Below are 24,255 nucleotides of genomic sequence, written 5' to 3' on the forward strand. Positions count from 1 at the left end.
TTCTCTTGCTATTAGGCACTTGTAGTATACACGTGAAAAGGAATTTGACTTCTTAAACTATCTATAAGCTATTTGTGAGGAAGCACTAGAACTGTAATATGACAGGTAAGGAGCCTCCTGAACCTGGATGTGGAAAGGGACAGTGAAGCCCAACAGGGGGGTATGGAAGTTGTGCTAGATAGATAGATAAATTTATTTTAAATTTCTGAGAGAGAGAGAGAGAGAGAGAGAGAGCGTAAGCAGGGTAGGGTCAGAGAGAGAGGGAGACACAGAATCTGAAGCAGACTCCAGGTTCTGAGCTGGCTGTCAGCACAGAGCCCGATGTGGGGCTCAAACCCACAAACTGCGAAATCATGACCTGAGCTGAAGTTGGACGCTTAATCAACTGAGCCACCCAGGCACCCCTAGATTTAAAACTTTTGTACTGAAGACTGAAGTCTGGGAAAGGAGCTCACCTGTGGATAATCCACTTTGAATAAAATACGAAATGCCCAAATTTACAAATGGCTTTTTTTTGCTTTCCCAAAGGATCCATTAAAAATCAGACAATTATACACACTTATTATACACTTAGACACAATTATACACTTAGAACTTAGTATACTTTTTGTTGAGGCTTTATGGAATTCCAAAGGCTTTCAGATTTATGATCTCATGTGATCCTTACAACTTTGTGATTCTTTGGGAATATCATACCTCTCCACGGAAGATGAGAAAACCGAGGCTGAGAGAAATGAAAGACTTTGTAGCAAAATGCAGTTAAGGAAAATTCCAGACCTTTTGCTGTCCATGAGTCACATGTGAAGATGCTTTTTCTGACCACAGTTTTCCTCCACTACCATCACCACTGCTGCCAACACCATTGTCAACGGGGGTGTTTACCATGTGCCAGCACTGGGACATTAGTTCATTCCACATAACATCTCTATGAAATAAGTGTCACTTACACCCATTTTATAGAAGAAAAAATGGAGGATGGAGAGGTGAATGATCGATATTGCTCAAGAACTTGCAGTTTACAGGAGATGGATATAGGGCTCAAACCTAGCTCTGAAGCCTGACTTCAAAGCGCACACTTCATGATTAGGGAATATTGCTTCTCTGCTCTCTCAGGCTTTTTATGAAAATGAAGTTTAGCCACAGAGTAATATATTCAGAATGCAATACTTGGCTGACTATATTTCCTTATATTTTCCCACACTGCTAATTAGGACATATGTTTTTGTAACATGTCACATAACTTGCTCTCGAACCAAATCTCATGAACCCCTATGCACTGTGAAAAAGACCACAAACCATGCTGGAGAGACTGATCTGGCTTCCACATTGCTCTCTGCATCCCTGTTCCGTGCCCGGGGGTGCGGGTGAACAGGAGCCCCCAAATCCTGGGGGAGCACACCACTCACCTGTGCACATTCTCCATGGCGGCCACTTCAGCCAGCGCGGCGAGACTGAAGAACGCAGACACGGCTGGCATCTCCGGAGTGCTGCTCCGCGTCTGCGCAGCCTCGGTGTTGTGTGAGCAGTCTTCAGTGCAGCCGGACTCAGTCACTTTAGGGAGATTCCTCTGCAGTTGTTCCTTTGGTTTGTCATCTGCAATGAAAGGGAAATTCATCACAAGAGGATCACCATGTTCTCTCCAGAGAAGGGACACAGAAAACTCTGTGCAGACAATGTAAAATGAGCTAATATTCTTTGTTCACTTTTGTCATCCATTGAATACTGAGGCATTTATCAAGGATTTTCTGCTCCCGTGGTAATAAAACTCTTTTATTAAGCTCAATTGCAACTATGGGCAGTGCTATGCCCTGAAGCTGGGTGGAAGAGAAGCTGTGTTTTATCCATGGTCAAAGAACAGGTCAGTCCCAGAGCGAGAGCGAAAAAGGGGCTTTGGCTGAAATACAACTGATGGGACTTCTGCAAAGGGGTCTATGGATGCTGTACAAAGCCCCTAAAACCCAAGTAGACAAACATTTCTCATGAGGCCGTAGGATGCCGTGCTACAGCAACTTGGGACATTGGGTGTGCTGTAACACCAACATTTAGGACTGCCAACTCTAAACTAATCCCAGTGAGATTCCAAGTTGTTATCTATGTTCTGAAGACCTACTGGAAGGAAGACAAAAGGCTCTCTGGTATTTACAAAGAGGTGCTAAAATGCTAAGAAAATATACCTGTGGGAAAGGAGTACACTTTCTGGATTACATGGCCATTGTGAAGGAGGAGGAATCTTTACAATGGTTTTTAAAACATTTTAAAAATAGAAAGCCATCGATAAAGAATGTAAATGTCATATACTAGAACATGGGAGTGCTATGTGCTTTTCTACATGAAGGTAATACTTTCTAAGTTCTTTCATTCTTTCTGTAAGTGAAAATGAGGCTACAACAACTTATAAAATCAAAATCACAGGGATGCCTAGGTGGCTCAGTCAGTTAAGCATCCTACTTGGGCTCAGGTCATGATCTCGGGGTTCATGGGCTTGAGCCCCACATCAGGCTCTGTGTTGACAGCTCAGAACCTGGAGCCTGCTTTAGAGTCTGTGTCTCCCTATCTCTCTGCCTCTTTCCTGCCTGCATGTGTGTTCTCTCTCAAAAATAAACAAACATTAAAAAAAAAAATCACAGAACAGAACCCAAAGTGAAAAGGGAAGGGGGGAGGGGCCTGCTAGACCTAAATATCAGGAAAAGTAGATTCTAGGCCTCATCTTACTTCTACCTAAGTCGTCCAATGCATTCAAATACCAAACCCTACATCTTTGGTCTTCATGTCTTATTTAACAGGGTAAAATGGGAGTATTTAATGTGCTTTACTGTCGTAACAATCTACATAGCTAAACACAAGAAAATGTGCACAAAATTCACTAGCTGTTCCCCTATTCTATTTCAGCAATGAATCTTTATTTGCAATTACATAACCTTAACCGGGTATTTATAAATATTACTCTCAAAAAATACTCATTTAAACATTTTTTAGAAATTTTATTACTTTTTTACCATGATAAATGTACTCTATACTCTCCATCACCTATTTCAACCCCCCCCACCACCTCCCTCCCTCTGGTAACCACCAGTCTGTTCTTTATAGTTAAGAGTCTGTTTCTTGGTTTGTCTTTCACTCTTCTTTTTCCTTTGCTCTAAACAATTTTTTCTATTTATAGAAGTCATTATGGACCTGTGACCTTTTTCTGGAAACTGGATTAGGGAAGGGAGAGGGATACTTCAAAGCTGACAGAATGAGATGCCGGGGGTGCTTAAAGGCAGAAAAAGGCATAAGATCACTAATGCTTAGTTTGTTTAACACCCTGAGATCTGAGGGGGGGGCTCAGTGTCACTTTCTGACTCCATTCCTTAACTTGGGTCCCTCTGGCAATTCTGCTGCCATGGAGGCCACCAGGAACAGCAAAAGACCACAGGCCATGAATGAAAATGGAGAAATTCACCATAAGTTCAGATCTGGTTAAAGAGTAGCCCAGAGAACTCAAGAAATCCAGGAGCATTCTCACATTCTCTCAGTGGTCTGAATTAGCTTTAGAGGAAGGACTGGATGTTTTCTAACGTTCCTGAATCCATTGGTTGAATACTTGATAATATGGTTTGTAATGACTTGAACAATGAACCATGAAGAAACACTGATTCAGCTAGTATTTTTAAAAGTCTAGGATCTCTGGGAATTTACTTAATGAAGACTATTTTTGAGCATGCTGAGAAAGAGAAGAAGAAACACACAGTCCTAAAAATTACCTTTCTTTTCTAAGAACGCTCTTGGAAAAAGAGCTATGATTTTAAAATGTGCACATTTTGTACTTTTGGGAGTCTGTGGAAAACCAGCTCTCAAGGAGATCCAGAGAAAGAAAACGTTACTATGACCAAACCCACAGAACAGACCCATTTTTCAATAAGGACCCATACTTGGCTTAACGTCATTTGCTGGCCCATGTGGCCATGAGAGTCACCGGCATGCTCTGGTTATCTCTCATTTAAGGCTCCCTCTTCTTACCCAGAGTACCTCCTGCTGGTGATACCCGGCCATCTGCTGTCCTGACAAGGTGTGTGATCTTGGTCTTCCTTGCTTTTCTCTTTTGGCTGCCCACCAAGGGTTCTTGAGTTGTTGTTGGCTCTGGAGTGTTGGGAATGGATAGGGCATTTTTAACCTTATGAGCAGGCTCTGTGGTGTTTTTGTCTTCTGAAAATATGGCTGAAATAGGACAGACAGATCATAGACGATTACACACAAAAACACAAGACATAGACATTGCTCTCGGAAAGAAACATTTCTCAATGTCTGAGCTATCTGAATGGAGAACCTAAGAATTTTCAAAGTACTGATGAGAAAAATAAAACACTGCCCATGATTTTCAACAAATATACTTATTTATATTTGCTTTGATAAGTTAAGTACAGAGGATTAAGAAGCCCTCTCTCTCTTTTAACAGAATACTGAACCAAGAGGCCATCAGAGCAACATTTTCTAAGTGTCTGGATCTTGCACGTTGGTGGGAAAGACAGCATATACAAATCTGAGTGAATTTGTGGTCGGGGTTCCTATTCGAGATCCCCTTGGCCATCTAGTCTGGAGAAGATGATAAAACAAGTTTCTCTTCTTCTGAGGACACTGAGATTAATTAAATATGTGCTGCTGCTTCTTCTTTTTTAAAGTTTATTTATTTATTTTGAGGGAGAAAAAGTCAGGGAGGGGTGGGGAGAGAATCCCAAGCAGGATCTGCACTGTCAGTGCAGAGCCAGACAAGGGGCTTGATCCCACAAACCATGAGATCATGACCTGAGCCGAAATCAAGAGTCAGACGCTTAACTGACTGAGCCACTCAGGCTCCCCAGATATGTGCTTCTTAAACTTACAGTTATCATTGGGACATTTGCTTTCCATCACCGGGTTGGACTGATCAGAAAAGAAATTGTTTGCAAGGGCTGACCTTCTTTTACTCAAACTGACTTCCCAGTGTGGACCTGACAGGCACTGGTGATGCTAGTACGTAATGAAACACTCTCCATCACTGAGTTCTAGAAGCAGGGAAAGTGCTTAGTGAGATAATTTAACGACATACCACAGGTCAGCAGGGCTCCTGGAAAGGTTTGTTTTAGTTTCTCCGGACTCTAACTGTAATACCAGTAAATCACTCAACAGCACACACTTGTATCCTAAGAATCACCATGTCAAGAGTAGTAGAAAGCACACTTGCTACGCAAGACCTTGCTCCCAGCTCAGAAAGGCTGGGGATGCTTGTATTGTTTCTTACATTCTCTTTTCTTTAGGAGTTCAGTATCCTCACCCCAATTTAAAAGTAAGACAAGTAGGGGCAGCTGGGTGGCTCAACTCTTGGTTTGTGAGTTCAAGCCCCATGTCAGGCTCTGTACTGGTGGCATGGAGCCTGCTTGGGACTCTGTCATCTCTCTCTCTGACTTTCCTTCACTTACGCGATCTGTCTCTCTAAATAAACTTAAAAAAAACAACAACAAATAAAAGACAAGTATATGTATATAGGAGAACAGTAAGCATTTAAGAATATATACATGTAGTCCAGTTTGGTGATTGGAGCAGTTTTTTATTCCATTGGTCTAAGGGCATTTAGGCAGGGAAGGGAGACATCTTTCCATTTTAAAGCCATCCAATCTCTTAAGACAGGCACAAAAACAGTTTCTGACAAAGAGGGGAGTGTGGCGCTGGAAGTCAAGGTCTGACATGACACGCTTGGTGTAACTGAGCTGGAGGAGAACTGAAGGTGCTGGTCAGGAGATGGAGCTGAAGGAAGACCTTGGAAATACAACAGTATGTATAGCACAGGACGGAAAGAAAGCTAAAAGAGGGAGAGAGCAGAACGAGAATGACTCAGAGTGTGAAAAAATGCACATGTTGGCATAAACACTTGGATAGGCTTCACTTAACAATTTTCATCTAGATCTTTAATGAGGTTAGTTACATCCTAGAGAAAGGAGGGGTATGAATTTGTAAGATCTTTGCCCTCAATAGATTGATTCCAGGTTTCCCACTCCAAAACAAGTGGGAACCATTTCCATTACAGCAAAAGAAAGGATGTAAGGCAGAAATCATACCATGATTTGTGGCCTGGCCTTACCTCAATATAGCATAATAGATGGCTATGTGGGGAATTGGCTTAAGATAATAGTTATTACAAAGAAACTATTTGGCATTGCTCCCAAATATCTTCTCAAGCAAGTAATCAAAAATTAGGAAAAAGCCTCCTTCTAAATTATAGATCTGTACCCAGGAAACAGTCTTGGTGTATTTATACTTTGATATTTAGCTTAACATAGGCCAGTGCTGGTATGTATCTTAAGGTTTTTTTCTTTTTTCTTTTTTTTTAGTTTAAACTTCAATAAAAGCTGCCAGCAAAATAAAAGATAATTTGGTTAGAATACTCCAAAGAAGAAATACTCTATGACTCTTCATTAGCCTTGAAATTCAAAGCCTTCTATAGATATAAAGAAGCTAAAATCTGAGTTTACGATGAACATAAATAGCCTCTAGTAGGTATTCACAAGCTTCAAAATTTCCAGTTTCTTACCCAGCCTCATCAGTTGTCCCTTCTGATTGGGGGGGAGGGGGGATCTTAATCACCTCTCCAGTATGATCACAACACTACAGATGGCCCTTCCAGAAAAAGCACTTATCTCTTCCTTTTTCTCCTTCTCCTTCCTAGGAAAATCTAGAACTTGCTGAAATAAGGGTGTAGCAGGGTTCCAAAGATGAACAACATATTATATCATAAGAATTGCTAACAGAAAGAAGGAACCCAGAAGGTCAAAGAAAAGACCAAGTGGTTTAGGAAAAGATGAGCTAATTTCTACACAAGACTTGGATTCTACTCTTGATTTTTTATTTATTAACAGCAGGACCACAGCTCTCAGTTTCTTCACATAACAATGGAGGCTGTACTAGATGAACTCTGAAGGAGCCATCATCCCCCACATTCTTTCCATTTGCCACATAGCCCAGAATCAGGAGCCTAGCCAGCCTGCAGCCAGTTCCAGAGTACTCCCTTGATCAGAACAGTTAGTTTTCTTGCTTTTACTAAGTCTTCAAACGGTTTCATTTCTTTTCAGTAGTTGCTCCGTTTCCTGTGTGCTCTGGATGAATTGGTAAAAACACAGTAAGAAGCCGAGGGGATGGCTGCAAAGGGACTGCAAATGGGAGGTAGAGTTGAGGTCTAAAAGCAGACTGGGACTAGGGGAAGCTCAGAAACCAGCAGACAAGGCACCATGGGGCTGAAGGCATACTGTCCGGGAGACACCAGCAATCAAGACCCAGAGATTGGTGTACTGGGAGACAGAAAAGGAGTGAATCAGGTTGCAGATTGACTGGAAGAGGCAAAATGTGAGAATACATCTAAGATTCTCAAAAATCCCCCAAACAGGAGGCAATATCACCTTCCTAGATATTGTCTCCTCTAAACTTAATGCCAGATGAAGAAATAATCATGGGGTCTGCAGATCGTCCACATTTGAAGAAGTATGTAATGAGATCTTGTTAGAATTTGGAAAAGGAAATAAGAGTGAGTCTGCTCCATGCTTTGACCCAGGAGCTACCTACCCGCAGAACATCCTATGCTGCCTGGAGGCCAAGACCAATGATGCCCCTCAGGGTCAGCACTCAGAAAGAACCCTACCCTTCGAAGAATTGGGGAAGGCAGGTAAGGCTAAGTCAAAGAAGTGGTTGTACAGGACATGACAGTAGATCTGAGTCCAGCAATGTGAGCAAAGCAAAGGGAGGCCTGATGGTGAGAGGCAGGAAATGGAAAAGGCTCAGAGAAAAAAACAGCCTGAAGCTGAGCACCAAGGAACAGCAAGCCAGTTCCTTTTTTGTCCTTTCTGCCAAACTAATGGAAATGTGAGAAAAGAAAGGCTTTTGTCCTCTAAAAACAAATTAGTCATTTCTCTTTCGGCTTGTAATCGAACACACAAACCTACCCAAGCACTGCAAAACAAGTCCACAGGGCTAGGTTTTACACTCCACGATAATCATAACACACTTGGAGCGTATCATCTGAGAGAGATAATGTGAGTTCACTCCTGGAGCAATATTAGGAATGTGGCAATAAGAGACTGTCTTATTTTCCAAACTCTGCTCCCAAAATGTGGGGTAAATTTTTTGAGATAGCAGCACTGTGCTTGTACTGAACCCCAGGGGTCCACCAGAGTGCTCCAGAGTCATGAATTCACATTCCAACGAGGGGGATCAAACTTGCACTGAAATTATTATAGCCAAATCTGGAATCTCACTGCCTTTGGTTGGCCTCCCTTGAGCTGAAAATGTACAGATGCTGAATGGAACACAGGAAAAAGAATCAAATGAATGAGCCTTATCTAAGATCCCAGGAGACCTTGCTGGAGTTACATAGCAACTCTTTCGAACTTGAGAAAAGAGATGAAAGTTCGCCTGAGTGTTGCGGATCATGTTTGAAAATTTAACCATAAATACTTTCTCTCCCCTATAATTGTACTCATATACTGCAAAGGGAACTAATCTGGAGATTTTTAGTCTAAGGTTTGGGTTGTTTTATTTTTTTTCCTTTTAAGATGCCATTTATAATTGTAACATCTGAGCCAAATGAGGGGCTCAGATATGCCTGAAAAATCCAAACTGTAAGCAGCCGATGTGCTTTAGTGGAAAGAGTGCTGGTTTCTTCCTTTCCCATGTATGTTGGTCAGGCTTCATTTCTTTATCATGTATTTGGGGCTAATAAGCCCTCCTGAATTCACTGGGGATCCTGCCAAGATTAGTTTTATGAAAACTATTGTGAAAGCCCTCAGGAAACTACAGAGCAATATTAAGTATTAATTATCATCATCATCATTATTATTACAGTTAGAAACCTCCAGCTTAAGCATGAGCATAGGACACCATAATTTGGTAGAAAGATAAACACAGTGGTGGATACAAGTCATCTTGGTTTATCTGAAAAGTTAACCTTTAATTCTAGGCTGACAGGCAATCTTTTTTTATGATCTGAAAGTTTCAAGAAATGGTTTGGTGATTTTGAATTTTAAAAGCAGAGGGAAAATGCTTAAAACAGATTATAAGCTTAGCATTTAAACTGCAGATGAGATTTCTAAGCACCTAAAGATTTCTGATATTTTGGGAAAAAAATGAATTTGGGGGGAAAAATTTATACTCAGCATGATGCCAAGGAAGCAGAGTGAACTTCAAGTCATCTCCTCTCACCCAAAGTCAGGAACAGCTCACAGCTGCGTGCCACAGTTGAATCAACTAGTAGAGACATCAGTTACAAACGACTCCTGTCTAAGTGCGGCCTCGGATGGCTAACACATGTTAAAATGCTCCTGATTAACGGTTTCATCTTCTGTCCTTAAGTATTTGTACTTTCCTAAGGTAAAGTTTTAACAAGCAACGATTTGGCCATAGGTGAAAGAGGGGGAAGTAAAGGGCCTAGAGAATTCACAAAGTACACAGTCACCACCTGAACAAGGAAATATAGTGGATGGTATGAAAATAAATAGCCCAAAAAGGTCACTTTAAATTACTGGTAATTTCTGATACACAAACTGATTCCTTTTTTCCTGGCCATATAAAATGAATATGCACTCCACACTAAGCAATTTTCAGTGCATGTTCTTCAAACTTTATAATGTATTCATATGCATTAATAAAAAATATAATTAAGTATCACCAATAATAACTCTATTCCCACTATACCCTTGGGACTGCCTAGAAAACTGAAATTGATTTACTTCTCTGCCCCCTATAGGGCAGAATTAGGGCTGCAGAACAAGGTAACTTGCGTCAACCCACTGCATACCAGGGTAATAATGCGAGTAGGAGAGGGGAAAGGACATCTGAGGTTGATGTATTACTACCCCTCATCATTCACCCCAGTCCTAACCACACACATCACACACACACGTGGTACCCATATGGAGAGTGAACCTAGTGAGGTTAAACACAATCTGTCCCACAAAAACCTCTCAGTAGCGGCCAATGTAAGACTAACACCCAGGTCTCCTGCTTCCAACCTGATTCATTCTTTCTACCACACTGCATGTCCTAGGACACCACGTTCTACATGAGACACAGTTTTCATTCTTTAAAAAACAAAACATTTAGAACAGTGTCATTCCAAGCCAAGAGTAATATGGTCTTAAGTGCCTCTTAGATGCCTCTGATTGTCCATCAGTGCCTTACATTTACCAAGTGTTCCCGGAATATATCTTTAAAACACACAGGAGCTATTATATAGCACATTTTGGATGTTAGCATTTAATGCTGAGAGCAGCACAACAATTCACATTTGACTTTGCCAGCTAGGAACACAAACAATACCCTGGAGAGGTGGTGAATGTGAGGTAACAGGTCAGAGACCAGATATACTGCTGGCAGTTTTTGTAAAAGTGCAAGGACATAAAAGCAGACATCTGACTCATGGGAACTGTGCCTACCAAATACAAACAACTTCATGTTTGATATAAAGCCAAGTTTGCATATTTTTGAGAAATATCTTTAACGTAAGAGTGCTTTTGATAAATGACTTAGGCCAAATGTGCAATTTTTTTTTCCCTTTCAGGATAGGAATGAGAGTGTATCTGGGAATCAAGAGACATGGACTTCTTCATTAAGTTCCCCTTTCTGGTCATAAGTAAATCAAAGAGGTTATTAGACTCAACAGGCCCTAAGATTGCTTCTAGGTTTCAAATGAAGCGACTCCTAATTAAGCACTACCAAAACATTCAGCTCCTTAAAAATGGCTACAATGGAAGAAAAAAAAAGGGGGGGGAATCAATGGGAAGAAGAGGACAGTTACTTAAATGCCACAGAAATGAGCACTCACTGGAGGGTTCAATATTGAACGGAAATTAGGTACATATCACAAATACAGCTGTGGGAAATTCTGAACTAAAATCTGCACCTAGGACCTGTAACATTATGCTAATCAATATGGAACTTTTCCTTGGCTATCCATAAGCCTCTGGAGCATTCCATCTGAGCATACTTAGAAGTACTGAGAGGTGGGCTGGGCAAAATTCAGGACAGGAAAGTTGCTGACATGCCCACGTCCAGCCAACCAGGAACACCCCCATGCTGGCTCTATCCTGGCTCCCATAAGCATCTGCCTGCAACATGAATGCAATACTGAATATATTTAGTTATAGGAAACTCTAATTTCTGGTGAATGTGGTCCAAAGGTTTTAAGTGCCCCTCCTTGACAAATTAAGCTCCATAGGACACACTGCCTGACCCTTAGCAGGGTCAAAAATCTGTCAGTTCTGATTTGAAAATGTGAAACAACCCAATTATGAGCCCTCAGGTATAGTACTGCTGGCTGAGTCTATATAATTATGCCTTTTTAAACGTTTCCAAAACAGACTACCTGAAGTTATACAAAGGGTATTGCTTCTTTTACCTTCTGTAGGGTGAATGGCATCCAAGAAGAGTTGCTTGTTTGACCATTTATCCCCACTTCCTAAAAACAATGACAGAGAAAGAACGTGAAACTCTACTCCCAGGATAGACACATACACTATAAAAACACGACAATACACTCAAGAGCTTACATAGGAAACATAATCACACAAATGAAGCAGTTTTATTTTAACTATTTAATTTTCAAAATAACATGTATCAACTAAAATAATCAGGCTATACAGGAAACGGAATAAAAATAAACAAATCTGCCTTTTATGAAATCACACTGTTGGATAATTTATATGACTTTAATCAAGATAACTGAAGATCAGTTAAAAGGGAATGATAAGAGCTGACATTTTTACCTAAAAAGTGATGTTTCTCTACTGGAAGCAGAGAAAAAAATAGTAACATACAAAACAAAACTGAGAGGCTGGTGAGGTGAAAATAAAACCCAAATTAAGTAAAAGGTTACATACAGGAACACGTAGGCACATATGTCTACACATGGAAGACAGGTGCATTGAAAGCCTCATTCCAGAAACATAAAAGGCTTCACATGTGGCCATGCAAGTAGAATGCAAATGGGCATCGGATGAGTAGGCTCATAGTCACGACAGTAACATGCAGGGTGATGCTAAAGAAAGCCTAACTTCCAGGCCACGTGGCTATACCGAACCAGATGGGAACATTTATCTTTTGTGTCCAAGAAGAATAGGAGTCCTGAACTATGAGAAGGCAGAAATCTTCAGATGAGCCTTGAAGAGGTTCAAGGGCCCATCAAAATCATAACAATAAGACAGATGCTCAGAGTGAAGACATGGTGGAGGGCAATGCGTCTCTAGTGCCCTCTGGAAATAAGTTATGTGACTGAAGGGGGTGGGAAGAGTCTGGCAAACGAAGTAATATAGATTGGAAAAAAATAGGTTACGACTTAGGAGTGGAATCCTCCTCAAGGGTCAGAGTACAGAAATGGTGGCACTTTCATATGAATAGGGAACTTTTTTAAGGCTTCAGGAGGTAGCAAAATGTGGTCCTGCTTTGATGGCTGCCAAACAGGAGAAAAACAAGAAACGTCAAAGAAAAATAAGTAGATAAGAGCTCAAGAAGACTAAGTTACAAAATGCACCAAATATGGATGAAAACAAAGCAATTTTAGGATTCATATGGAACGCTGAAAATAGAGACATTATGGGATTTGAGTAGGAACCCAAGTGAAGGAGATCTCTCTTTGCAATTAGCTGTAGAGTCTAGAAAGAATGAATATGCCTGCATTAGGAGCTGATGACACTGAAGCAAGCTAAGGGGAGGAAAAGGCAAAGGCGGTGCACAGAAGCGTTACTCAAAGATGGTTCACAATGGAGGTGGCCAAGAAACCTTGATGGAGGATGAAAGGCACCAATACCTTTTTCCGGAACATTAGGCTTCTCCTTTTTGTGCTTATATTTGCTGACAATTTTGTGGAATAAGTTCTTTTTCTGAGACTGGAAAGGACCTACAGACAATATTAATATAAATATATTTTAAATACACAATGTTTCATAAAACAATACTGTGTGTTCCTCAGCAATTACACCCTCCTCCCACCTGTGGTAGAAGCAAACTGAGTCACAAGAAAGGTCATCCTGCATATTTTTCTTTACTCATCTATCTAGTGCTCAACAACTTTCCTTAGGCTTATTTAAGACCCAGTGAAATTTTCCTTAGCAATATTATTGGGCAGTAGCCCTCAGTAGGGCTGGGACTCCCTAAGCAGAAACTGTAGACTTAGTAACTAGAGACAGACTACAGTCCATAATGGCAGAGTAGCTAATAAAGATTCAGATCCCTGAATATCATGAAGGAAAGGATGGCAGGGGCATTTCTTCTCTTCTTAGAAACTGGTTTTTGTAGCAAGAACAGCAATTTAGGACAATAATTGGCCTGATAGTATCAGATAGTTTTCTAGCCTTTTCTGTGGTTATTTTAGGAAGAAAACCTGCTTTAAAAATAGAGAAGTATTTGCCAAAAAAAAAAAAAAACAAAAAAAAAAAAAAAAAAAAAAAAAAAAACAAACCCAGGGTGGAGAGAGGAGGGGAGTCTCAGACCATATCTTTGTTTCCTTAGATAAAGAAACCTGAACTAAGATTTTTCAATTACCAATCGGAAATGTCAACAGCAGCACTGACCTCCCCAAAACAGGTTTCTTTCTGTACTCTATATGAAATGGACTCAAATCATTTTATATAACTTCTGTTTGCTCATCTGTAAGTGGGGATAATGATAGTGCCTACCTCAAAGAGTTGATGTGAGGATTTGGAAGTTAGAGACTGTAAGCTGCCTCTGTTGCATCTACCCATCTGCCAATATCTGCACCCACATGCGCTGTCCTTCTGCTAAAGGTAAACTATCTACACTCCTGTCTAAAGTATACAACGTGCTGGCTTTTATGTTTGCACATATCTGCAACTGTCACCAATTTTAGATCATTTTTATCACCTCAAAAATCAATCCATACCCTTTAGCTACCTATCACCCTTCCCTATTTCTGAATTCCCTCTACCTCTAAGCAATCACGAATCCACTTTGTCTCTACAGATCTGCCTATTCTGGTAATCTCATATAAATGAATCATGTAATACAGTCTGTTGTATTTGGATTCTTTCACCTGGTATAATATTTGCAAGGTTCACCCAGGCTGTAGCATGTTTCAGCATTTCAGTCTTTTTAAAGAATGGATAGTACTCTACTGTATGAATACACTACATTTTGTTTACTCACTCATCAGTTGATAGATACTTGGTTGTTTCCACCTTTTGGCGATTATAAATAATCCTGTTTTGAATATTCATATATAAACTTTTGTGTGGACATGTGTGTTCATTTCTCTTGGACATATACCTAACCAGTGGAATTGCTAGGTGATATGGTAACTCTGTGTTTATAAACCTTTGGAGGAATTGCCAGGCTATTTAACATCCTTGCCAACACATTATTATCTTTGATTATGACCATCATATGGATGTATTTCTCTCACTGTACTTTTCATTTGTATTTCCCTAATGACTAATGAGTCAAGCATCTTTTCATGGGCTCACTGGCCATCTGTATACCTTCTTTAGAGAAACATCTATTTTGATAATTTGCCCATTTTTCAACTGATTTTTTTTTTGTACTGATGCATACAGTTCTTTATATATTCTAGACAAAAGTCCTTTATCATATATGTGATTTACAAATATTTTCTCCCATTATGTAGACAGTCTTTTCACTTTCTTATTAGTGTCCTATGAAGCACAAAAGTTTTACATCTTGAAAAAGTCCAATTTATTTACTTTGCATGTGGTTATCCATTTCTCCCTAGCACCATTCTGAAAAGATGACTCCTTTTCCCTTTGAATAGTCTTGGCTTCCTCAATGAAAAACTGTTGACCAGTGATGTATAGGTTTATTTCTGGGACCTCAATTCTATTCCACTAACCTATATAACTATGTTAGCATCACGCTGACTTGTCTACTGGTTTTTGTAGCCAGTTTTGAAACTGAAAAAATTATTTTGGCTATTCTGAATTGCTTACAATTCCACATTAATTTTAGAATCTCCTATCAGTATCAACAAAATTAAGCTGACATTCTAATAGGGACTGTGTTGAATCTGTATATCAGTTTGATGGAGTGTTTCCATCTTAATAATATTAAGCCTTCCAATCATTGAATAGGGGATGTTTTCCTATTTATTTGTCTTTTAACACTGTTTTATAGTTTTCACTGTGTTGCACTTCTTTTGTTAAATTTATTCCTATGTACTATATTCTTTTTGATGTTACTGTAAATGGAATTGTTTCCCTAATATCACTTTTAGATTGTTCATTAAAACTGTATAGAAATACAACTGATTTTTGTATAATGATCTTGTATCCTGCAACCCCGCTGAACTCATTCATTCATAAGCTATGGTAGTTTTCTAGGGAAATCCTTAGGCTTTCTATATAAAATATCATGTCATCTAGGAATAGAAACAGTTTTACTTCTTCCTTTCCACAGTAAAGAAGCCTTTTATTTTCTTTTCCTTGCCTAAGTGCCCTGGCTAGAACCTCACTTATGATGTTGGGCAGAAGTGCTGAGAATGGACATTTTTGACTTGTTCCTTACTTCAGGGGAAGCATTCAGTTTTTAATTATTAAATATGCTGTTGTGGGATTTTTATAGGCGTTCTTTATCAGGTTGAGAAACTTTCTATTCCCAGTTTGTTGAGTATTCTCATTAAATGTGTTGGATTTTGTCAAATACTTTTTTTCTACATCTATTAAGATGATCACATGGGTTTTTTTGTTGTTCTTTTGAAGTATATTACATTAATTGATTTTTGGATGTCAAACCAACATGGTATTCTAGGACTAAAATCCCATTTGGTAATGGTGTATAATTCTTATTATATGTTGCTGGATTTGGTTTGCTACTATTTTGTTAAGGATTTTTATATCCATTATTTTAAGAGATAGGATCTGTAGTTTCTCTTTCTTGTCATATCTTTGTGTAGTTTTGAGATTAGGGTGATGCTGGCCTCACAGAATGAATTAGGAAGTGTTCTGTCTTCTAATTTTTCAGTGAGTTTGAAAAACAGATATTTCTTCCTTAAACATTTGGTAGAATTCAGCAATGAAGCCTGGGGTTTTTGTTTTTTTTTTTATTTTTTTTGGCCCCCTAAGTACTTTTGTGATTACTAAATTCAATTTCTTTAGTAGTTATTTTTCTATTCAGACTATTTCTTAAGTCAGTTTTGGTAGTGTTCTTTCTAGGAATTGTTTATTTCATGTAGATTATCTAACTTATTGGGATATATTGTTCATATATATATTCCTTTATAATCTATTCCATTTCTGTAAGATCAGTAGTAATGCCCCCAACTTCATTTCTAATTGTAGTAACTTTATAGTCTTCTCTCTTTAATTGGACAGTGTAGCTAAACATTTCTCCAATTTTTTGTTTTCAAAAAACCAGCTTTTGGTTTTATTGACTCTTTACTGATTTTCTATTCTTTGTTTAATTTTATTATTTCCTCTCTCATCTTTACTATCTCCTTTCTTCTACTTTCTTTAGGTTTAGTCTGCTCTTTTTCTTACAAGGTTTCAAGGTAGGTTAGATTATTAATTTGGGATCCTTCCTCTTTCTCAGCATATATATTTACAGCTATAAATTTCCCTCTAAAGCACTGTGTTAGCTGTATCCCATAAATTTTGGCATGTTGTATTTTAATTTTTATACATCACAATGTATTTTCTGATTTCCTTATTAATTTCTTCTTTGAATTATTGATTATTTATTTAGATTCACTGGTTATTTAGAATATATTGTTTAATTGCTGCATATTTGTGAGTTTCCCAAACATTTCCTGCTGTTGACATTTAACTTCATTCCACTGTGGTCAGAAAACATAATTTGAATTACTTCAATCCTTTTCAATTTATTGGCTTGTTTTACGGCCTAGTGTATGGTACATTCTAGAGCCTGTTCCAGTGTGCACTTGAGAAGAACGTATACTCTACTATTGATGGGTGGAATGCTTTATATATAGGCATAGCTTGGAGATATTGCAGGCTTGGTTCTAGGCCACCACAATAAAGCAAACATTGCAATAAAGTGAATTGAATGGATGTTTTGGTTTCCAATGCAAATAGAAGTTGTGTTTACACTATACCATAGTCTATTAAGTGTGCAATTGCATTAGGTCTACAAAAAAAGCACATATCTTAATTAAAGGGTATTTTATTGCTAAAAAATGTTAACCATTATCTGAGTTGTAATCATTGATCACAGATCACCAGTGTGACACAGAGACATCAAGTGAGTAAATGTTAGAATGTGGATAGACTTGACAGAGGGTTGACTCAAACGTTCAGTTTGTAACACAACACATTATTTGCCAACTGTAATAAAACGAAGTATACCTGTACGTCTGTTAGAACAAGTTAATGTATAGTGTTCAAGTTTTCCCTTTCCTTATTGATCTTTTGCTTGGTTGTTCTATCGAACCTACTCTTTTTTTTTTTTCCCACAGCACTTCTCACCTTCTAACATATTATATGTTTTGCTTTTTGTTTATGCTAGTTTACTACCTGGTCCACCTGCCATGATGAACCACCGTGGCATCAGGGTTCTTGGTTTTTATTCGCAGATATATTCTACATGCCAGAATGGTGTTTAGCATATGACTGGTTCTGAATAATATTTGTTGCATAAACAAAGTTCTTAAACCACTGGCCAGCACAAAGTAAGAGCTCAAGAAATGACAGTTGTTGCTATTACTACTGGTAATAGAAAGTTGTGCATTTTTTGATGACTACACCAAGCTATCCTTTTAAATAACCACAAGCAAATACTTCTGAGTTAGCCTGGGGTGGTTTGAAATAGAAATCGAAAATGCTGTGTTGACTTTTTTTATTTTTTGGAAAAAGTGAGCAAGAAGGGAAAGAAAATAAATTTAACAAATACAAAAAATATATATCATGTGTATGTCCTACACTAATATTACAGGTATTCTGTATAATCCCAATCACTGCTTTACATATTTTATACAACCTAGGAAACTGCAGGCTGGTCCACCTGAATGATATACACAGGCAATCACAGAAAACAGAAGTGGAAGAATGCAGAAAAACAATTCTGAGACCTCTTACAACCAGAAGGATGGAGGAAATGGGTTAAGGAAGAAGAAAAGGATACATATTTTCAGACCCAACCATATTCAGAGAAATCTAAAAACTACAATTTAAGGATAGAACTAAAGATAGAGGTTGTCAATTTTAACGTGAGAAAAGAACATCCAGAGTGATTTGGTACATAGAGGAGCTTCTGAAAACTTTTATTTTTAAACTTCCATGCTCCTAGCCATCCCCCCAACTGTAGCTATAAAACAAAACTAAGTAAATGACAACTTCATATAAAAAAGAAAGTGACAAAACTTGAAGGGAGCAACAGAGAAGATATCATTGCAGTCACTGGGAAGCAGCACTTTCAGAGTCAAAAAATGAACAATTTGATTTCTGCTCACCACTATGGTACATATGTGTGGTATTTTGTCTAAAGGAAAGAAAGCCAAAATTTATAATAGCAAATATAATGAAATTTATTGCCATTTTCCCCTTTAGTTAATTATATTAATGTAGAAACATACATGGAGGGAAAAGAAGGTAGGAAGTGAAAAGCAGAGGAGAGTTTTAGAAGGTGTTGTTCAGAAAGCAAAAAAAAGTTGCAATGGGGGGTGCCTGGCTGGCTCCATTGGTAAAGCATGCAACTCTTGATCTTGAGGTTGTAAGGTTAAGCCCCCCACTGGGGGAAGAGATTACTTAAAAAAAATTGCAATGGTCTTTCACTAAACTAGTTTAGTTCTGATTCCATTTCTTTCCCTCATCTCCAAACCAAATTTCTTGAAGGAGCGTTTGAATCAGCTTCTACTTCCTTACGACAAAAATCACTTGTTGCTGGCATAATAACTAGCTTAGGACTCTACCTTAAATTTTCGGGCAGGATGGCCTGTATTTTGAGGATATCTAGCTCCTCTGCACCTAACTTCATAGCTGGGTAGAAAACAGAAAACCTCCACCTGAGAGGGTAAGCGGGGTGCCACAGATATGTTTCCAACACCCTTTCCAAAACATTAATCTTGTTCATGGTAAGGAGCTGTAGTGACATAGGACACTTTGAGGGGTAAAGAGCTGTAGTGACACAGGAGCCAGTTCAGTATTAGCCAGGTATGATAATTTTTCAAGGCCAGCAGGTAAGGTGATTTAGTAAATCTTACTTTTAAAAACTGTTGTAGGGAACAAATGTTACACATCACTCAAATGGTGGTGACTTATGCCCTGGTTCTATGGTTTCATGTTTCTAAGCTATAAAAAAAAGCAGAAGTTTTATTCTAAAACAAGGCTATCATTTTTGTAACAGACACACAAATAATGAATAACCAATGAAACAATAAATTCCTTTGTGATAGTTTATATTATAGCAAAGTGCTCCCAGCTACTGGGCGTGTGGATCTGCTGACTTGAGGAAGTCTGGGTAAGCCAACCACAGTCAAGTTAGGATTCAACGGTGGGGGTGTGGGGTGTGTGTGGTGGTGGAAGGAGCAACCTCACTGAGCCGGACATGCAGGACTTGTGACTGTCCTCAGGATTATGTTAGGTACACCTTTTACATATGCAAATGTGCTATCCCCGTGTTCCTGAAAACATTGGTGGCAATGAAGACTCTCAGTTAACAGGGCAGAGTTCTGCCCAACCGGGAAGCTCTAACTTCTTGACAGGAAGGGCTGGGCTGGCTGACATTAGCACTAGGTCCTCTAGCACTGAATGCAGCCTCAGTATGGCTCAATCCCAAACCGGGGTTTCTGTCTTCAAACTTTAGTTTTATAAAACCTGAGTCTTTTATTATCATAGTGATTTTTTAAAATAGCAAATCCTTAATCATTTGGAATTCCAATCTTAAAATATGAGGATCAACAGCATGTTTGATAATGGGCTAAGGAACAATGTGGGAAGATTGAAGAGATACAGGGGAAAAGTGAAGTCAAGGGTCAAGCTGGGGCATAATTTAAACACTCTAAGTTCAACTCAATTAACTTTTTCTTCATGACCTGACTTTGTCTGAAAATTACTATTCTGTACAGCACTCTGACTTCTGATACTTTTGTAAAAAGTGTTTCATAAATTAACAATATACTTAAAATACTGTGTCAAAACCTATCCCTTAAGTTATAATTAAATTTAGACTTATAATTTAAAGCTTTTATTTGAATACATAAAGTAACTAAGGAAGATAAACCAGAAACCATTACAGGCCTGGGCTGCCTCAGCTGAACTGTACTAGAACTTAGATGCATTACAAGTTACTGGGTAATTTGTTCTTAGAAGCAAGGGAAATTCTTTTCCTAAGTTCTCGTGCTCTGCCTACTATACAGTAGCCTGAGCCCAGTTAGAGGAAGGTGGCATTTAGCAATGTTCATCCCTTTTTGTTGTAGAGGTTTCTTCTTTAAAGTTTATATTTATTCATTTTGAAAGAGACAGAGCACACACACATGAGTGGGGGAGGGGCAGAGAGAGGGAGAGAATCACAAGCAGGCGCCATCCTGTCCACGCAGTCTGAAGTGGGGCTTGATCTCACCACGAGATCATGAGCTGAGCTGAAATCAAGAGTCGGACGCTTAACTGAGTCACCCAGGAGCCCCTGTTGTAGAATTTCTCACAAGACCCACTACACAGACATGAGGGACAGGGCAAAAATAGTGGAGAGGACAATGGACAAGGGGAAGAGACTCCTTGGAAATACAGAAATAAGGAGAAAACAATCATAAACCCAAGCAGATGCTATGTTGTTGAGACATATAACTGTATAAATGCATACATACATAACCATTTTCTCTAGATAATCCATTTCAGAAAAATTCTGTGTATTTTATATAACCTGGAGTAGCTAAAAAAAGTACCTAGTATAAGGCAGGAAAATAATATAATAAATGTTGAATGATAAACACAGAAGAAAATAAAGGCAAAATGCTAAATTGTTGGAGAAGAAATGAGGTTTCCTATGGACACATGCTCTTTTGCTAATAAACTAATGATCTCATACACAGTTTTCACTTTGAACAATTCATTATGCACAGATGCAAAGAGTCTAGAGTCTAAGAAAACAATCTTCTCTATCCTCTAAAGATCAGGCAATTACACCACAGCTGGTATGATAATTTCATTAATAACTTGTGGGATAGTACACTGGTGAGGCTAATGCCAAATTACAATTAGTTACAAATACTATTTCTTTAGTTTGCTAAATAGAGAATATATTATTTAGTTTTTGCTTGATTTTAACTGCATTTTGCTCCATGAGTCAGAATGCAGAGCAAAATCTAAAGTCTTGAAAGACTTCCCACCCACGTAATTACTGATATACTGTAAGAACCAGTGACTTTGGGCTTGAGAGGCATCACAGAAGAGTTAAGATGATATTGTATGAAGTATAATCCAAGGCTCCAAAAAGCTATTTCACATCAAAAGAAATACTGTTAATCTCAGCTGGGAGAGGAAAAACATATAACAGATAACTAAGACCCAAGAGAAGGTCTCATGAAAATAGATCCTCACTCGGTTTTATAGCTTTACAAAAATAAATCTATTGTTACATTCCCTGATAGATAATTTGGCCAGCTTCAGGGCTCTAAAATGAATGTCTCCAACTATCAGGAGTGGAGGAAGAGAATACATCCTGCACATCAATCAATTAAGTTCCATTTTATTGGCTTGTCAGGTATTTATCAGCAACTTTAAATCCAAGAATTATGGGAGCTCATGATACCTGGCATCTTTGGGCTCATGGACTACTTTGCCTATTCCTAGTTATCTCTAGGGCACAACGACTATCATTTCATTGGTAATCCATTACAGTGTTCAGCTACCTATCTGTCAACGAGGCTACTTTATTTCTTTCCTACTTATCTAGGAAGATCTCGATATAACCCTACTTTATTTTCCCAGATGAGCAAACTTGGTGATGCAACATTTCTTTTTTAGTTCTTTATTCACTAGACTTGTTTTTATTGACCACAGAGGAAAACCAAGCTAATTCTGAAATCACTTTTATGTTCCTCTCCACCTTTAATCACGAAAGGAGAATTTTCTTCAGACATACAGATCTATCTTGAGATACAGATCACGAAGCGACCCTCCTCGGCTGCATCAACTGTGGTGTGCAAAGGAGGTTTTTGGTCTAGAGGGACAAAGATTTAAGTTTCTTCAAGGAAACTATAATTTTTTCTAGACCTTATATAGTCCCTCTAAATCCATGCAATTGTATCTGCTCATTAATATTTATCACTGATCATTATCCACGAATGCTAGAATTTAGCAAGATTTATGTAAAGAGATACATCATCTTGTATCTACCCATCCTTCCATCTAAAATGCACACAAAAAGGGAATTCATCTGATCTGACATGGAACCGGCAGGAGGCAGCCACTTGTATAGTGTAAATTACAAAAACTCTTCCATCGCATACTGCAAGCAACGAAAACTTGGCCACACTGGTTCTTCAGCTCTCCATTTACTGTCCTCACAGGAAGTTACAAGTGGAATGACATCTGTATGGAAAACTATAGATACATTTTTTCCAAATCAGAAGACAGGATTCTTAATAAAAGCAATGCTGTCATTTGGGTAGGACAGTCCCTCATTGTGCTTGAATGTCCGGAGCAGATGTTTAGAACCCAGCCCCTGCCCCACGTGTAAAGGCGGTCTCACGCTCTTTAGTACCGCTCTTCGAACGGTATTGCCCTTGATGAATGTGGAGATCCACCCAAAGTCATGCCTATAATGTAAAAGCTTCCCTTATATACACGGGAAGACTGTTACTCTTCAAAATAAATATGCTAGGTATTATTTTTCTTAAACTTAACAAAAGCAATTTAAAGGTATTGCCAGAGCATTATTTTCATTTGGTTCATACTGCCGGTAAAGAATGGAGTCTTCTTATTAGGCAAACAGAACAATTTCATAGTCCCAGAGTTCAACTTGTCACAGATAGAGCGAATAGAAGAGTGAGGCTCGGCCAACAGTTTCTGCTCAAGAAAAGCTCAACATCTCCAGATTAGAATTCTGGAGACCAGAAGGTCAGAGACCATGTGTAACATTTTCAAAAAAGCTACACATTTAAGGGCAAATGCGCAGGCTGGGATGCCAAAGAACAGAGGCTGAGGAGGATGAGGAGGGAAAGAAGGGAGAAAGAAGTGAGGTGGGAGCCAAAACAACCCTGGAAAGCAAGCTAAAATTCCCATGGCTGCTGCCTCACTGCCTCAGACTACATCCAGTTAGGTATCTAAAGGGAGTTGTAGAAACTTAGAAGCGGGTGGGGATGCTGACACTGCAGGCGGTGGAGCCCATGTCTAACCTTTGCTGGTTTTAGTCGGTTCTGAGGCCATGTTTCCAGTCTTCTTCTTTTTTCTTGGGATAGGTACACATTTCCGGTCAAATGTAACAGGACTGTATTGAGGGAGGCTGTTGAATTTTTTTTCAAATTCTTCATCCAGCTTTGCTGAGCTAATAAGAGAGTGGGGGATGGAATCAATCAGCATGTGACATAAATATTTAAACAGAAAATGATACGAGACCTAGTTTAAGATACTCCATTTTGAAACAGGGTCCCTGAGAATTAGGGCACTACTAATAAACTCGGTGCAAGGACAAAAAAATATCTTTTCAGAAATGCTTGAGAAGATTTACCAGCCCAGTCTTCTCAGTCAACTCACAAGAAAGGTTGTCTTGTTACCTTAAAAGCAGAGATATTATTTAAAAGATAAGAATATTTTTGAAGTTCTTTCCATTGACATGGACATTTTTCATTAAGTTCAATACAAAGCATGTTCCATCCACACAAGTTTCTTATTCTAAAGGGGTGTGTGTGTGTATGTGTAGGCAAGTTTACTGGTGATGAGGTATCACCATCAGTAATTTTGTAAGATTTTTAAAAAATGTATTTATTGACTAGTACTTGTTTAAAACATACCTACACACAAAGAAAACACAAACAAAAATTCTGAGTATCATAAAAACAAATTCTGGAGAGTTGACTGGGATGGTGATAAACCACTCAATGACAAAGAAAGCCAGTTTTCAATGAACACGCTGGCAGACAGGTGGCACCACTTTCATGCAAACCAGGAATGACTGCAGAAACGGCACTGGCAAAGTTGGGAAATCCTTGGGCTGCTTCTGCTGGTTTCTAAGGCCCCCATGCAGCAATGGCTGCCTGCCTGCTGGATTCTTGGCTGGCTGCTGACTTCCACTTACTGAGACTTATTAACTAAGATGAAACCCAAACCAATGGGAGAAGCT

The 24,255-nt window shown here is 38.8% G+C and overlaps 1 protein-coding gene across 6 annotated transcripts in view; it reads right to left on the reverse strand.

Annotated features, from left to right (window-relative positions):
• Positions 1 to 24,255, reverse strand: part of BBX (BBX high mobility group box domain containing) — a 275,195-nt gene that overhangs the window by 6,631 nt on the left and 244,309 nt on the right. For 4 of the 6 annotated variants that reach the window (XM_077771910.1, XM_077771911.1, XM_077771913.1 and 1 more), the window contains 5 exons: positions 23,312 to 23,460; positions 12,803 to 12,892; positions 11,396 to 11,455; positions 4,000 to 4,197; positions 1,407 to 1,593 (listed from right to left, as the gene is read on the reverse strand). In XM_077771910.1, the coding sequence (XP_077628036.1) occupies positions 1,407 to 1,593; positions 4,000 to 4,197; positions 11,396 to 11,455; positions 12,803 to 12,892; positions 23,312 to 23,460 (684 nt within the window). The remainder of the gene's footprint in view (positions 1 to 1,406; positions 1,594 to 3,999; positions 4,198 to 11,395; positions 11,456 to 12,802; positions 12,893 to 23,311; positions 23,461 to 24,255) is intronic. The other 2 variants (XM_077771914.1, XM_077771915.1) reach the window with 2 other exon arrangements.

Source organism: Crocuta crocuta, unplaced genomic scaffold, assembly GCF_008692635.1.
Source record: "Crocuta crocuta isolate KB4526 unplaced genomic scaffold, BGI_CrCroc_1.0 scaffold56, whole genome shotgun sequence".
Classification (NCBI taxonomy): Eukaryota; Metazoa; Chordata; class Mammalia; order Carnivora; family Hyaenidae; genus Crocuta; species Crocuta crocuta.